Below are 17,091 nucleotides of genomic sequence, written 5' to 3'. Positions count from 1 at the left end.
AGATTTCCAGTTGTGAGAGTCGGACTCTGGTCATTGGTGGATGAGTCTGTTAGTGTGTGGTGCTGTTTTGGCGTAATAGTTGCTCTCCACATACTATAAGAGCAAAACTGCTAAATCTGTGACTATATATCGTCATGTGTGCCAGGCATTATTCACCCATACTGTTATATATACCCATACCCATACATCAAACGTGCAAAGAACTACATTTTATCCCTGGTTTGATGAAGTCTCTTCTGCAGCTTAGGTAAGGGACTCAACCTCCACCACATCAAAGGTAGCAAACACGACTGGCTGACGTCCAACAGGTAATAAAAAGTCAATAGAGACAAATTACCTCGGTTTATCTCGTCTGAGATGTCAATGTGGAAAAATGCGGCACAATTGAACCTTTTGTCTGCGTGCCCTATCTCCCCCATTCAAGCGTGATTCTGCATTCATAAATAATAACTGCTGTGTCAATAATTTTGACAACCTTTCCACCCAGAGTGAAACAAATGACTCTCTGCATAAACAGAGGAAATTACACTTCATCTTTTCTCTGCTGAACAATGTTTTCCACTTCAAGCAGCACGATTAGAGTGTCATTAAGGTCGTATGTTTCGGTGTCATAGGAGGGCCGTATAAAAATCCTCTCTGTAAAAGTAGGAGATTAAATGTGGAGATATTAAGAGAAGCAAATAAAAGAATAAGTAGAGAATAGAATAAAGAATAAAATAAGCAGGAGGACCGCCTAAAGTCCGTTAAATCTCTTCAGTAACAATACAAGCAAAAGGGAAAATAAAAGAATAAAACAACTTTGGGTTTGTGTTGATTTTGGCGCCCCCTGTGGACAAAGTGGTCCCTCTTATCTCTTTGCTGATCTTGTCCTGTACGTGTGTAAGAAGTGTTTCTAAAACTAAAAATCTCACCCTGCTTTCTTTTTAACATTCAAACGCATCAGTCGCTGTGAATCTTTGCAGTGAAAAATTTAGAATTTGGTAGTGCAAAGTTAATTCCCTTATTTGACACCTACCCCCCCCGGCAGTGGTTACAGGCATTAAATATAACTATATAGAGATAATCAGTCTTGTTGCTGATGGTGTGGTTTGCTTTTGTAGCTCATAGGGAGTAACCAGAATTAATTTCAGTCTGTTTCATAACCAGCTACAAACTCCTCACAGGAGCTTTAAATGAAAAATAAATATTAAATAAAATGGTCTAGTTCATAAATAAATAAATATATAGTATTGAAATTAAAAGGCCCTCCTCAGACTCACCAGTATATAACTGTGCATGTGTAACCTGTGAGCGTTTTGACCAGTCTGTTTCATAAATGGACGGCACTTACATAGCGCTTTTCTAGTCTTCAGACCACTCAAAGCACTTTTACACTACTGGTCACATTCACCCATTCACACAGACATCCACACACTGATGGCAAAAAGTGCCAATCTGCAATCAGTATCTGTACACATTCATACCTGATGGCTATGCCATCGAGAGCAATCTGGGGTTCAGTGTCTTGCCTAAGGACTCTTTAGCATGTGACTGTAGCAGTCTGTCATCAAACCCCCAAACTTCAGCCACCCACATCACACTATTTGTTTTTAGAGCAGCATATAATCCTTACATTCATAGACACTGATACACTAAAGGCCGCTATGTTTATCTAACTTTGCCATTAAAGAAGGCCGTCCACAAACAGCAATGCGAGCAACATTGGGAGGATAAATATGCTAATTTCTTCTAAATTAGCTTTACAGCATTAGCAAGTTCTTCATTTGTCTTTCAAAATAAAATTAAAATAAGCTTCTTATTGCTTTTGTGTAACATGAAGGAGGAAGAGTGTGAATGCCTGTGAGAAAGCATGTAAGGCAGAAGCATGTGCCTGGCAGGTGTGCATAAAAAGGTGTGTGGACTGCATGTATGAACTAAATTTGTTACAGGACGGCTGCTGAGGGAGAGATAAAGAGTGAGATCATCACACGGCAGCTTCTTTTTGATTCATTTCGCTGGGCCTATTTTTGTCCCGTCTTTTGATGACATGCATCCAACACCTTTCACAAAAGCTACAAAGAGCTGCCACCCATACACCTGTTTGTTCCGGGCTCGTGCTCGTTATGAATGCAGGCGCAGGAAAGTAGGGTACGAGCTAATTCATTTCTGTGGCCACAGGAAGGTAATTACATGGAGAAACCTACAAGGAATTAAACCCTATTCAAAGCTAACCATGTCACATATGAAGGGAAAAGATCAAGGGCACATGACGAGGGAAAGAGGAAAGCTATTTCATCCTGGGTGGAGAAAAAGATGCAAGACCTCCCGACCTGGAAGATCAGTTACATACAAAATTAAAAATGCTACCCAGTATAATTAATCCTACCTTGGTTTTCACAGTCGGCGCAAGGAAGTTTCCCAGAAAGGTTCCCGAGTGCAGAAAAATGTTGAATCAGTGTATTGTGTGAGCCCGGAAAAGGCTCAAGGATACTCGGCTTCTTGTATGACGAGAAATATGGAAACGCAAGGAGAAGAAAGAGAATCGGATGAAGAGAAGGAGCCAAAAGGTAAAGTCGAGGCGGGCTCTCGGGGTCAAGAGATGAAAAGTGTTTTTTCCAAATATTCAAGTTGGCAGAAAATGAAGAGAGAAGAAGGGAAGGTCTGAAGAAGTGCAGCTGCTGCGAGGAAGGAAAGAAGGTGCTGGAATAGAAAACAGCTATAGCGTTAAAGAGGCTGACATACCGTTGTATAACACACTGTATGTACATATTCATTTATTCCAGCTGTTAGTTCAATCAAGTGGTTTTATTTTGAAGGAATTCTGACAGTAGTTATTCCTTGCATCTTATTTTGGAATGTAGGTTTAAAGGAGAAGTTCGGTATTTTCAAACCTGGGCTTTATTTTTACAAATTTGGGTGTCGAAATGAGTCATAGGAACAAAAACTTTTGGAATCAGTCCAGTTGATGGCCTCCGCCGGCTGGCTGCAACATAATCCTTTGGGGCAATTGCGCCCCATCAGAGTACGTCCACTAAAAGTGTGTTATACTAAAGTGTGTCAACCCCTCAACGAGAAAACATCACACAGGTTCCAAAAAGACGAAAGGGAGGGAAGAGTGGGCTTTAAACAGCAGCCAATGAACTCATAATACTGGTACTGTGTGTTCAGACAAATGATTAAAGAGCCGGTGTCAGTGAAGATTATCTTATAGATTTTAATGAAAGTGACTGTATGTTTTTTTTGTTCAGGCTGCTGCTGAGGCCCTTTCCTCCATCCAACACTCTCTCCAAACAGACACACATCTCTCCACAGAACACATGTTGGCATGCTCCCCGGTGCCACACACTTCTACCTGTCAACTTTGAAACCAAGACAGCAAAGCCGCTAACGCTCCCCACAGGCGGCAACACCAATGCAAGATTCAGCACCTCTCTCCTCTCCTCCCTTCATCATTCGCTCTCTACTCTCAAGGAGCGAGGGAACTCGCTTGCTTATCTCGGCGCGGCTGTCACGGCGAAAAGAGCCGTTCACGCCTTATCCTCGCTGGAGCCAAAGGAGCAACTTGCTAATCATCACCTTACTGTCAAAGCCTGCTCGTATGCTGCGCAGCTAACATGGCAGGCAACATAACAAGGGCAACAACAATCAAACGTAAACGCCAACACAAATGAAACATAGGGTGGCTTAAAGAACGGAAGGTGAGGGCGACGCAGCTTAATTCAGCACCCACCACATAATAAGCAAAGAAAGACTAGTGCAAACAAGTCTATTAGCCTGTCGCCCTGCCTGTGCCCCTGTTTAAATCAAGCCAGTGAGGAGAGCTGAATGCTAATTATAAATACACTGTGTTACCAGGCTGAGCTCTGCTACACTCTTACACACTGCACAGAAAGATACATTGAAACAGAGCTTTACAGTTTTAATACATTTTATTAATATAATATAATTCAATTGTGTAAAACAATGTAAAGTTTCTGCTATTGACAACAGCTTGGTCTGTGGCCCTGCGTTTTAAAATATGACGATTTAGGGTTTCCCTTCGTTTGGCATGTGCAATAATAGTTAAGCGATAATCAATAAGCAACATTTGGATATATTTTCAAAATAAAACTTGCCGACTAACGTTTCACATTTTATGACTTTTGGATGGTAAACAATCATGACAGGTGTTTAAAGTTGCAAAATAGTTGCAGTTTTATCGGTCCCTCAAGTTCCTTGCACGTGTGAAGTCAAGCACGTCACCAAACTCATCTTTAATATTCAAAATATTGATCCCCTAACATCTGCAATGTTGTATAAACATGTATTATATAAATGTTGAATAAAATCAGAGTGCATCTTTTACTGTTTCTTTAATATCTTTGAAGCCCTGCATTTTCTTTTCAGACAGCTGGTCAGTGTGATCGTCTCTCAAAAACTCAAAAAATAAATGCAACACTCGATGTGTTGTTGTTATTATTTATCCATGTTTCTGTGATTATAACTGTTAGCAGTGCACTTAGCCACTTAGCCCGGATGCCTTGTGTTGTCTGATTGACTGATCACAGTTCCTAGCTTTCCACAAACAGTCAGTTTGGGTCAGCGCTGACTTGAAATAGTCATTGTGCAGAGAGATAGTAATCGTCCCGTCTCTTATGAATGGTTTTAAACTGCAGCAGCAGATGAAATAAAGAGTGGAACTGTCGGCTTTGACTTTAGTGTCTTTCGAATTTTTACTTATTTGGAGTCCTATAATTAAGTAACTAACCAGTCAAGCCACTTTGCTCTCTTTATACTACATCACCCGACTTCAAAGCTAAATCTAATCAACAAGCATTTAGAAGACAGTATTTAGAAATGATGCAGGAGTTCCTACAGCTTCATTTTTTTGATGCGTTAGGCCTCTGACCAAGCTGCTGTATCTGAGGAGTTAGGAGTGAGAACAGCCTGCTCCTGAAGCCAGACAGTCCCCAGTGCAGCTTCACCTGATGTAACCCAACACTCAGCAACACAGAGTACATTCTTCCACTAGCACTGAAGCTCAGCTTATTCTGACACAATGGAAAACAGCGAGTCAATCAAACCTCACAGCCGGATTGCTTATACAATAAATCAAGATCATTTCTTTTCCACAGGGTGATTTCAGAGTCAATAAACATTCTGGTTAAGATGGAGTCATTCCAATGCAACTAGATCACACCAAAATCTAGCTTCAAAACACTACACAACAAAATAATCAGCCACTTCCATAAAACAATCAATATATTCTGACAACCTATAAAGAAACGCTTACAAACAAACAACTCACCTGGAGTAAATCTACCTCGCTCCCTCTCTGCATACTCTCCTTCCGGAACTCCCACCCTGCCAGTCGCTCAGCAGGAGGCCACATAGCCGGTACACGAGACTAAAAATCACTATTTCTCCTCACAGCATGAGCTTTAGCAGTGCCTCGGGAGCTGACAAGCCAACACCACAGTGAACTCAGAGTTTTACCATCCAAGGTGTTGCTATGGATAACATGTTAGCAACAGAATATTAAACGAGATGTGAATGTTGAGTGTCGTGCAAACGCTGTACAAGGCGATGTATTTTGGTGTGCGGAGGTGCAAACATGTCATCAGCTTCAGAAGCAATTAAAGAGCAGCAGCTTAAGTCCTAGCACCAGCTACCAATATCAACAAACAAACCACTCGCTCCAGCCATACACAGTCTCACCAAGGACGCTGTTAAAAAGGTTTCACTTACGGTCGTTGCAGAATGAACCTCCATAGGACGTCATGGTGCAGTCGCAGGTGAAGCCCTCCCACTGCTGGAGACACACCCCCTGATGGTAGCAAGACTCCTCCGTACAGGTGGTACTGGGTCCTGAGGGCATAACCGAAGAACAATTTATAGTATTTTTAGCAACCAGAAATGGGTCGGGATGTCCATGCTCTTCTTTATGCTAGCTGCGTGAGACAGAAACTGATTGTTAAAGAATTACCATATCAAATGGAGATATTTCAAAGCTCTCTAAATTATGTCTTTTCAAAAGACACCAGCGTATGAATGCAGAATCTTTGTGTTCGAATTGTTCTTTTTGTAGTCAGACTAGTATCGGCCAATTATGTTTAAGCGTTCTTTGGTTGAATGCAGGGAAACAGTCTTTGTATTGAGCTATTAAGGTGCTGTACGCATCCATCGGCTATCATCTGCAACAATTTAGCTTATTAGTTTCTCTAACGGAAATGTGAACAGATAACAGTCCAGTTGAAGAAGCCTCTCAACTTTGAAGTTGGGGCCCGAATATCTGATAGATGTAGGCTGGGGGGGAACAGAATACAAGTAACAGCTACAGAAAAAAAGAGGTAATTAGATTACAGATATATTTATTAAAAATTGATTTCTAGCAGGATTACAATTTTAGAATACATTTGAAAATGAAGATGACAAGATCTATAACATCTGGCGTCTCATTTCTAAACCGTCCGTCAGACCGTCTCTGATAATACCACGCACCTGCGTGCACACATTACGACACGTCACGACACACAAGTCTCACAACACCGCTCCTCAAAGTTGCCATCGACAGTCTGTGGCTGCCATGGCCTGTGGTGAAAAACATGCATCACCTTGTGGAAATTTCGCCAACATCTGCCTTCAAAGGAGAGTTAAAGGAAGTTCTGCCTTCCAGCTGTGTAAATGCTGTCGTTATCCAAAGAACTCGACATCTAATTCAAAGAATTTACAGGTAAGAGCGACCGCTAATGTTAGCTGCAGAGAATTCCAGTTAAAAATGTTAGCTAACCTGTCGTCTTCTACTACTACTGAAAAATAGTTTGTGACTCTGGTGATGTCCGCGGCCGGGATGGTGTGGGTAAAAACATAAGCCCCAGGCTGGAATAAGAATAAGAGTATGATGTGTGATAGGGGAACGCTCTGGATGTGACTAGAACTACAGCCAGGTAACCAGTGAACACTAAAATCGGGTTCCCTTCATATAAATGTACTTCCTGCTCATATTGGCCATTAAAACATCTCTTTCTATTATGCTTCCAGTGTAAGTGATAAGAGAGAAAAAAAGATCTATTCTGTGCAAAACTGTATTTAAAGATTTATCTGATGCTCTCACGGGGTTTCAACTGTCCAAGTCTGACAAATTAAGTGGGAATCTTACAAAGCAACAACCCCTTTCCAAGAAAATATTCCCTCTTTTGTTTAAAGCCTCTCACTGCTGCTCAATGGGGACACAGTTTTCAGAGAGAGGAACACAGTTCTTAACAAAAAAGAGTTTAACTTTGAAGGATATTCTGTTGATTTGGTTAACTAAGACGGTTAAAGCCTCAGATTAGCTTTAGATAAACTTTGCCTGTTTGTCCTCCATCAGCTACACTGAAAGTGCACTAGGAAGGATGTTTTAATGGCTTTTACGCACAGGAGGGAGGATTACAGCATACACAACTAGTTTCAGTGTGGACTAGGGATGCACGATATTGGATTTTTTGCCGATATGCCGATATTTTTCAACCCTTTTCGAAACCGATAGCCTATATTATTAAGTTTTTTTCCACCTAATTGTAGAGAACATCAAGTCTCCTCTGTAGTGGAATTGATATCATGCCTACTCTTATTGTAGTGGCCAAAAGCTGCCATACCGCAGACATCTTGCACTTTTCTTCACGCTTGACGGAAGAGGCATTGTACAAAAGGTCACGTGTGTGATCACTCACGTTTCTGAGCGCACCTGAATGCAGCATCCCCCCGAAACATGGCAGTGAGGGAGACAGGCCCGGACTTGTTTACTGCACCGCCTACAGAAACATCAGTGATCGCCGACGGACTCTTTTAATTGGGTGTGCGTCCATGAATGCGTTTATGTTACACTCTGAGTGTATTTTCGGCATGTTTGATGTTAAGTCCGGTTAAATGACAAGAATGTGAGCTAGCTAGTTAAGAGTTGTGAAAGTTGTTTAACTCATATTCATTGGCTCGAGATTTGGACTTTTTAGTCTTTATTTGTATATTGTTGCTAACTTTGCGCAGGCAGTGCGCGCGCACACTCGCACTTAGCTAATGGTTTTTTAGGGAATCATCGAGCATTTAGGTAGAATTAAAGCGCTGTGCCGATGCCAGTATGTCATTTTCAAGCCATAATATGCAGATACTGATAATGCCGAAAATATCGTGCATCCCTAATATGGACACCTGACTGCAGCTTTAAGGCATGGTTAAAAAATGCTGAGTCTAGTCTTTAATTGTGTTGTTGAAGCTTTGTTTACCAGCATCAATCAAAGATGAAACACATCTTTTGAATTTGTGTAAAAAGACAAAATATCTAGAAGTGAAGTCCAGCGCTCGTCTGAAAGAAGGAACAAGTGATTTGATTAATGCTGCTTAGGAATGTATCACGATTAAATGTGACATTAATTCAAGGTTGAAACCTGGTGTAATTGCCAGGCTAGGAGCACAATTGGCTTGTAAATTAGTTGTGCTCGAGTCAGTTTGTGTTTAGCATCTCCAGTATATCTCAGTTTATGTTTGCGCGTGCGTGTGTGTGTTTTTGCAGGGAGTGTGGGGGGCGCTCTCTCTCTCTCTCTCTCTCTCCTCCGCCTGTCATGGATGGCTGAAGACATTTTAAATTGTCAATTAGAAGCTCCACTGTTGTAATTTCTCAGAGGAATTCCAGCCACTTATTCAGATGGGTAATGGCAGAGACTGCTTTGAAAACTCATATTTCCACTTCAGATTACACATACTAGTGACCCAGCAGGCTTTGTCACATGAGCAGACATGATGTACAATATAATTCAAGAGTCTGCCTTTGTCGCCTCCTATTATTGGGAGTTAATTTGACTGATAGAAATAGAAGATAATCATTGGCTTTCTTCCAAACAAAACCTGATTTCAATGATTGTTCTCAAAATGAGACGGGGACAAAGCCGACTGATAGCATTAAGATTAGGATGCAGATCAAGTCACAGGCATGAATTGGTCTAAAAATAAGTGTGTGATGTGGCTGTCGTGTCGCTGGTGGTGGGGATTCTCATTAAAATCTCAATTAAACACAAACATTTCCAAAGACCCATGGTTCAGTGCCAGACTAATTTGTTTCCGCTTAGATAAACAGACATCTTACTGTGCCATTTACAAATGGCCCAATTAAAAAAGACCCCCGAAAACCTGCAGAAAATAAATAATAAACAAATTAGAAAATAAAGTACAATCCGTGTGAGCTTTTAGTTTCCCCTCCAAAATGTCCTCTTCAATACAATGTCAATTCCTTTCTTTCAGCTTGTTCTGTTAGTACTTCCTAAACATGCTAATTGCCCCATTAATTACTCCCTAATAAAAAGTTCCCTTGAGGAGCTAATTAAGCACATTGTCATAATTAATAACCAAGTCATGTAATCACTTCCTCTCGCTTCCTTCAGCCATCGATTGGCCAAAACTCTACCTGCCTGAGAAACCTGTTCGGGTGCCTTGGGTTTGTTGGAGCGTTGCTCTCCATCTGCCGCGTTTGCTCCGAGTGTTCGGGAAAGCCGTCAACAATATAGGAAGCAAATAATGCTATCGTCACTGTAAAAATGCAAAGTCAACACACATGTCAGCTCCCGCGCTGCCGTCACCTGTGTTTACGTCGAACAGCTGGGCTACAGCAGAAACATCTGCTCACTTCAGGACTGATCACACAACGAGTTTTGCAACCTGCGAGATGTGACACTTTACTGCTGAAGTCTACACTTACTGCTTTTAAAGAATAGTTCCAATGCAACAACCAATCAGAGCGTAAGTGTGATTTTGCTGTGAAGTAAACTGATGGATCTGCATCTTTTTTTTGGTGAGCTAGAATTCTAAACATCTCTATAAAACTACAAAGACAGAAAGCACTTGCTCTCGCTTCTGATCTTTGGTTGTTCCCAAATAGTGCTCTCAGAAAGAGAGGTTAGGGGAAGTACAACCACCGGCCGATCCAGGATATTTGTCTGGATGATGGTCCGTTTATATGGAAGCCCTAAGCAGACATGCATCCATACATTTTATTTACTCGTTTTCACGTGATAACGAGTAATTTCCAGTTTTCTCAAGATCTCGAATTACTTACGTTACCACAAGATAACCACGCTGCACCACCGCAACGTCAGATGGTCACAACTCGTATCCCCAGAGTTGCAAAAGCACAAAACAAATAGAAAAATAGGCTTAACTTACGTCATTAACTTGCCTATTATTTTGTTTTCTAGATTGCCAGAATAAAATATTCCGTCAAACAAAGTAAAAACCACGGAAAATACTCGTTATCATGTGAAAACACAGTACATAAAATGTATGGATGCATGTCCGCTTAGGGCTTCCGTACATTCAAGACTTATTTTAGGATAAACAGGGACAGTTTGAGAATCTGTTGTCAATCTTTGGGTCTAGCATCTGAATAGAAAATGGGGAAAAAAACAGCAATGATATCAGGCATTTTTCTCCTCTGAGTTTGAGTGGTTTGAACTCAACGCCTTCACAGCGCTTCTGCAAAAACACGACAGCTCCACATGTCTGACACGTGAGACCTGCCTTCAGAAAACAGCTGGAGAAAGATGCCTGTCCCGCAAAAAACAGCAGTTCAATCGAGGCCTTAGCAGCACGATGTTTGCGGGTACAAGCCTCCTGAAAGAGTCTCCGCTGCCAGGTGGCAGGATTCAGCCTTAGAGATGGGGGTAAGCAGCTCAGACATCTAGTGGGAGCTCCAAGAAGAGTCATGGTTAATCACATCGAAAGGAATCAGCGGAGATGGTTCAGGCTTCTGATAATGATGCCTTGTGGGGGCCTTCCTTTGGAGGTTTTTTGGGCAGGTCCAATTGGTAGAAGACGCCATGTTACACCCACAACACGCTGGGGGGATTACTTATTATATTATATATTATATTATCATATCTGGCCTGGGAACCCCTCTGGAACCCTCAGGGGGAGCTAAAAAATGTTGCTTGGGGAGGACATCTGGAGGAACTTGGTTAGCCTGCTGCCTCTATGAACCTGGCCCCGAGTAGGTGGAAGAAAATGGATGGACGGATTTTTTTAATGGTGCTAGAAAGGAGACAATTTTGATATAATCTTCACAATATATTTTGTTTCTCTTTTATCAGTCTTGGAAAGTGCTAAAAGAACTAATACCACCATGTATTGTTTTATAAAGATTTTCTTTCTACAGTTTTTGGCCTCATTTCCGTGCGCCTCCCCTGTTGAGCTCCTGTGAGTCAGCAACACAGTTTGTGCACCTGTTCTTCAACTCTCTCAGCCTCGGTCTCCTTCCTCTTTCCCCGTCTTGTTCTTTTGTTGCTGTAAAGCTGAGTCAGTAGAGAGTTACAAGAACAAACTCAATGTTCTGCCCTTTGTTTGTTTGGCCTCTGGTCCAGAGGGACTGGCAGCAGCCACCTATGACCACTCTGTACTCCCATTTCCCCCCAGTCCACGAGCTAACAATGACCTCAGAACCAAGTCGGTCAGGACTTTGGTAGCCTTCCATTCCCTGGAAAAGAGGGTAAATGTGTTTGTTGTACTTGCTTGTGGTACCTAGGAATTCAGATTTGGAACCAGACTGTTGTTGTTGTCGGAGAAGGTCAATCAACACTCGTAAACTATCAGATACAAACATTGTAATTTAACAGATCTGATGTCAGCGATTGGCTCTTCTGTAAGGAGTAATATTCTGAATTTGATTATTGTAGATTGGACGAGGTAAATCTGTTTTTTGATGTATTCTTGTAATATCATGAGGGGGTATGCAAATCTGCCGGCCTCAGGGTCAGGCTATTATTATTTGTCAGAGAGGTCCATCCTTCCAAGACTGGTCAATTACAACCGCTCAGCTCCCTGGCACATGCAATCATTAACTAATATTAGCATCCATTTCTTTTGCCTGAGGGAGTCAATATGATAGCTTAATGCAGTTTTAAACTGTGTTTGGAGCAAAGTAATTGTGGCGTTTAACTGTGGGCAGGTAATAAGGCTGGATGGCAGGAGAGGAGGGATGGAGGGGGAAGAGAAAAAACCTGGATCAGTGCTGCACCGAGTCGGCCAGTGAAGCCCTCTGGGAAATCAAGTCTGTGCTCTCCAACACTCAGCACGCCATTGAGACACAGTGGCAGGGGGGGTAAAGAGTAGGGTGTGTGAAAGGGGAAAAGCTACAGTAAAAATCCACTGCTATACTCAGGATTAAGTACCAGCCAGCGGAGCCATGCAGCCGGAGACGCGGTGGCGAACCCGCGCACAGCAGAGGTAAAAACACGACAAATGAAAGATTGATGAGGCAAAAGCCAATGAGGGCGGGGTGTCCCTGAGATTAGCCCCACTGACGAGAACATTAGAGGGGAGAGATGCTTCCCTCATGCAGGTTTTATGGGGCCATAGAGTGGATATACAGAGGAGCTTAGATTGTAAAGACTACCCTGAGCTGCGGCAGTTTGGACGGGGTTTCTGGTGTGTATCAGGGAATATCAGCCACATACAGATGCACTAAATTCCTGTTTTGTTGTGTCTTTATCAACAGTTCTGTGGTTCTGCAATGGAGCAGAACAGATCAGCTGACCCTTCAGCCACTGTCCAATCCTACGTTAGCAACCGTAACTAGGTGCGGGAGGATAGTGGGATAATTTAGGTTTGCTAGCAATGGGCTAAAACATGTTAGATAATGAAAGTTATAGGGAGTCATAGCTTAAAATAAAACAATATATTGACTCAGCCTGCTGTGCAAGAACATTGTTGTCCCTGTATATGATTGTCCTTCGCATGAATTGTGAAGACGTGGGGTGCCTGACGCTCGCATTGGGACCAGTGAGCTTTCGCCTCGATCTTAACATCCTCTTCGTTCTCAACACTCTCTGATATTTGGAACTATTTTTCCAGTAATGTGCTATTATTTCCCGTGGAACATCTCTCACTGTTATAGTTGAAAACGGCATATTTACATGCCGGCGCGAAAGCTTGACAGTCGTAGCAACAGTAACCAAGGGGGGAGGGACTTAGCGAAGGGTGAATTTATGGGTGAAAATGACAAAAAGAAAAAGGTACAGTGGCTCTTTAAATCGTAGCGCAAACGTGGGGCATAAAAATGTTGCTTTGAAATGTGAGCTTTCAGATGAACATCACTTTAACAGAATGTTTTGTAGCTCACAACATGCAAATAGGACCTGAAGTAGACTAAATGACAGAATGAAATTAAATTGCTCATAAAAACCGAATCCAACCCCACTCCTGAAGAGCACTCTTAATAATTATCAGTCGTCCTTTCAAACTAAGCCAAGCTTGCTGAGAAATCAATGAATATTTGGCGTTCTCTGTGAGAGTTTATCATCACTAATAAGAAGAACATTGGATTAAACTCTGGATGATAACACAACCACTTGAAATCAATGCCATCTGATGCCTGTTGATTCACCGTAGAGAGAATTGTAATTTATCTTTGAACATGAGATAAATGAACGAAGCCATTTTGGGATGTCCAACACTACATTTGACAAGGTGTGTATGTGATGGAGGCTTCCCCTCCCCCGCCAACTCACCATCGCAGCCACGTTCCACCTGACCCACCCTGTGGAGAGCATCTGCGATCAGGTCGGGGAGTCTCCCATTCAGGTCCACGGAGGCCAGACAGCCCTGGTACCCGTCCCGGGACGCAATCAGCTTGGGCAGATTGCTGTACATGTTCTTTATCACGCCACCGATGTACAGCTCTCCTGCAACGTGAACACAAAGAAAGCACGTTTAAGAAATTTAATGATTTATGGATATATTTTGTGCATGGCGTTCACCACTTACATGATGCACTGAAAATAATCAGTGGCATGTTCATATAAATAAATTATTTTCAAATGAGGAGAATTAAAGACTTTCAGACAGTAACAACTTTCATTTTAGACTTCACAGAGGTTATGATGAACATATCTAATTATGAGATCATAAAACAGCAGTTCAACATCAAAACAAAGCAAACAGAAAGAGGCGGAGTCAGTTTGAAGAAACAGTCTTGATGCTGCGGTCCTCCCGTCATCACGATAAATAATCATTTTGCTTTTATTGCTGCTGCTCTGAGCAGGAGATTTACTGTAATCAAAGTTGGTCAGTCAATAAATATTTATGATAGTACAAATGGACCTCTGCTGGACATAACAATAAAAATATCCTGATATTAAAAATGCAGCATCGCTCAATGGAGTATCACCGGGTTAGAAATGGACAATGCTGCTAAGCTCAGACCTCAACTCTAACAGAGCACACAGCATTTATTAGTCATACAAAGAATTTATATATATTGATTTGAGCTTTTTTATACCCGTGGGGCATCATTTTGCCTCAGTCTACACAGCAACTGGATGGTTTAATAATCTCATGACTACTGCTCATGCAGTATTTACAGAAGTACACTGGAGGTCTAGTAAACAGCCACCACAGCGTATAATTAAGTCTATGCTTTTCCACATTGTATCACAGAAAAATGTAAAGCCTTAAGGTGCTAAAGGTAACAAAATTGGGCGCCAGGCAAAAAGTCTCATATCAATACTCAGGGGTGCAGGTAAGGCCTACTTTCTCTGTGTACACAGCATCAGTACAAACCTCATAATCCGGTCAAATATAGTTATGAGAAGATTCTCTTAACTTTTCAAGCAAAATTCAGGACAAAAATTAAAACTATTGATGCGCACAGATTAGTTTAATCATAAAATACAAATAAAAAGCCTTAAATCAAAACAAAGATTTACATATTGCCAATAATTATTCTGCCCTCAGACTGAGTCAAAGTCTCTTATTCAAGTGAAAATTGTCCCTCAGTCTCAAAGTGTGGCTGCGGTGTGTATTGAGTGAGTCTGAGAAAAGTGAATGACGGATTAAACATGAGACACTTCCTGTATTCTTGTATCAGGGAGAGGAGACAGGGTTTTATTACTGATGGAAGGAGGAGGATTATGTCTTTGTTGACAGTTGAGATACTTCAAAGAGGGCAGTCTAACGCATTATAAGCAATGAGTGTCACCAATTTAGCACGAAGTTCCATTAAAATTATCATGAGGTAATTAAAAGTTACAATCAAACATCAAAAGGTAAAAAGAATCAAGCATCAAACCTGCTCTTGGTGTTTGCCGGCAACAGCCATCCTACAGTCGATGCAGATCAGTGTTTTTATGCTCAACAACAAACTTCATTTAAATTCAAAAGACAATAATCTAAATGGATTTAATTGTTTGGCTAGTAGTTTAAATTTGGCTGAGAACTTTTGCATCTTATTCATGCCAGTCTCTCCTGCAATGTGTCTGTGCTCACACACACACACAGTCCCTCACAGGTGTAAGCAATAATCATCCTCTCCTCTGCAGAGCCACGCCCACTCCCTCACAGGTGCCAGCAGTGCTCTGCTGTGCAGAAAAGGAGCAGTCAGCTGTTGTATTTCACCTGCTGCTACAGTATAAACTAAACCCCCTAAGCTCTCTTATCTGTAAATTGATTTATTTCAAACTCAGAGATCTACAAAATAATTCAAGATTCACTATAGTGTTATCTGATCAGCCATCTTGTGCCTAATTGTGCCTATACGGATGTTAGATGAGCAGATTGCTTTACGTCATGTACCATCAAAACCCAATGAGGGGCTGGAGCCTATCCCAGATGTCACTGGACGAGAGGCGGGGTAACACTTGGACTGATCGCCTGTCAATCACAGGGTTCACACATAGAGACAGACAACCACGCTCACCAATGAGCATGTCTTTGGACTGTGGAAGGAAGCCGGAGTAACCGGAGGGAACCCACACATGCACAGGGAGAACATGCTAACTCCACACATAAAGGCCCCCTATGTCCGAACTGGGATTCGAACCAGGAACCTTTTCAGCTGTGCGACAGCGCCTCACACCACTGTGCGGCAACCCAGTTACACGATCATTGTAAATCTTGAACTAGAAGATAACCTAGTTAAAAACTTTAAATGTGGCCTGCCATTTAAAAATTATTGCTTTTGCTGTTGATCTTGTTTTTTTTTAGAGACAGACGTGACACTATTAGGACGAGAAGGTGGATACACATTGCTTTAACGCCTATCCTGGTCTTACATCCTATGTGGGGACTTGTTAAGGGAGCCATGTCTTAAGAATGCTGCACTTTAAATGTCATGAAGTATTGATGAAGACTTGAAACGTCTGTTTGAGACCATAAACACATTAGAGAAGTGTTTACTGGGGTAATAAATCAAGGGAAAACTAAGCCCATTTTTTGGAGACTTGCAAACAATGGCCTTTTTTTCACAGCAGACATTTTGACTTCTAACAGGAGGAAAAGCACAGGCGTTACTAATAACTTTAACACTGGCTTGGTTCTATTCAGGTGTTTGAGAAAGCCATGACAGGGGCTGTGTTCGTCGTACTACATACTACATGTTATATACTGCATACTGCGTTCGGTGGTAGTATGTAGTATGGAGGAGCTTCTCAAATTAATTTCGCCCCCTTCTGCTGGAATGCTGCTGCTGTCCGTTTTTTGAACAGTGACGTTCCAGCGCTTTGCATTGTGGGATACAGTAGGCGAGGTAGACTGGTCCGATGCATACTGGAGATTTTCTCCGAATCAGTACGACATCCAGGTATGTTTGGCGAACACATTTTGCTTTTTTTTGCATACTGCGTACTACATTTAGGCCAAATCAGTGCGTACTACTAATATAGTGCGGTATTTTGAACACAGCAAGGCAGTCAGCATGCACACAACCAGGATCATGACACTGAAGCAGCTACATGGAATACAGCCATTATTAATGCGACTATAAACATCTGCGCTTTTCCTACTGTTATGCTATAAAGTCTTCAGTGAGTCGCCCCCTGCTGGACATGGTACATAATGCAGGTTCAAGGCACTTTTCAAACAAAGAGGCTACGTCCACTTCTCCAGTCTTTGACAAACATGTCCCAACAAGTCCATTTACCGACTCCTGCTCGTGCTTGTTCTATGAAAATCTGCCTTTTGATAACGAGGCCATTTCAAATTTTAATTAACATGCAAACAACATGACATTTTTTGTACTCTACAAAGAGAAATGAGGGCGCAAAAAGGGCACAAAGCGGATGTTTCCATGGTGTTGTGATAAAAGGCTAAAGGAGTTTGTCAGAATATCTGTGAATC

At 41.8% G+C, this 17,091-nt stretch overlaps 1 protein-coding gene across 10 annotated transcripts in view; it reads right to left on the bottom strand.

Annotated features, from left to right (window-relative positions):
* The window catches only part of nrxn2b (neurexin 2b), a 699,408-nt gene that overhangs the window by 341,447 nt on the left and 340,870 nt on the right, over positions 1 to 17,091 (bottom strand). For 9 of the 10 annotated variants that reach the window (XM_069671763.1, XM_069671756.1, XM_069671757.1 and 6 more), the window contains 2 exons: positions 13,488 to 13,661; positions 5,707 to 5,826 (listed from right to left, as the gene is read on the bottom strand). In XM_069671763.1, the coding sequence (XP_069527864.1) occupies positions 5,707 to 5,826; positions 13,488 to 13,661 (294 nt within the window). The remainder of the gene's footprint in view (positions 1 to 5,706; positions 5,827 to 13,487; positions 13,662 to 17,091) is intronic. The other variant, XM_069671760.1, reaches the window with a different exon arrangement.

Source organism: Semicossyphus pulcher, unplaced genomic scaffold (genome assembly GCF_022749685.1).
Source record: "Semicossyphus pulcher isolate SPU_LCO1_2020_fin unplaced genomic scaffold, fSemPul1.0.p SCAF_21, whole genome shotgun sequence".
Lineage (NCBI taxonomy): Eukaryota > Metazoa > Chordata > Actinopteri > Labriformes > Labridae > Semicossyphus > Semicossyphus pulcher.
Note: the sequence above shows the minus strand (reverse complement) of the source record. Positions and strands in the feature narration are given on the sequence as shown.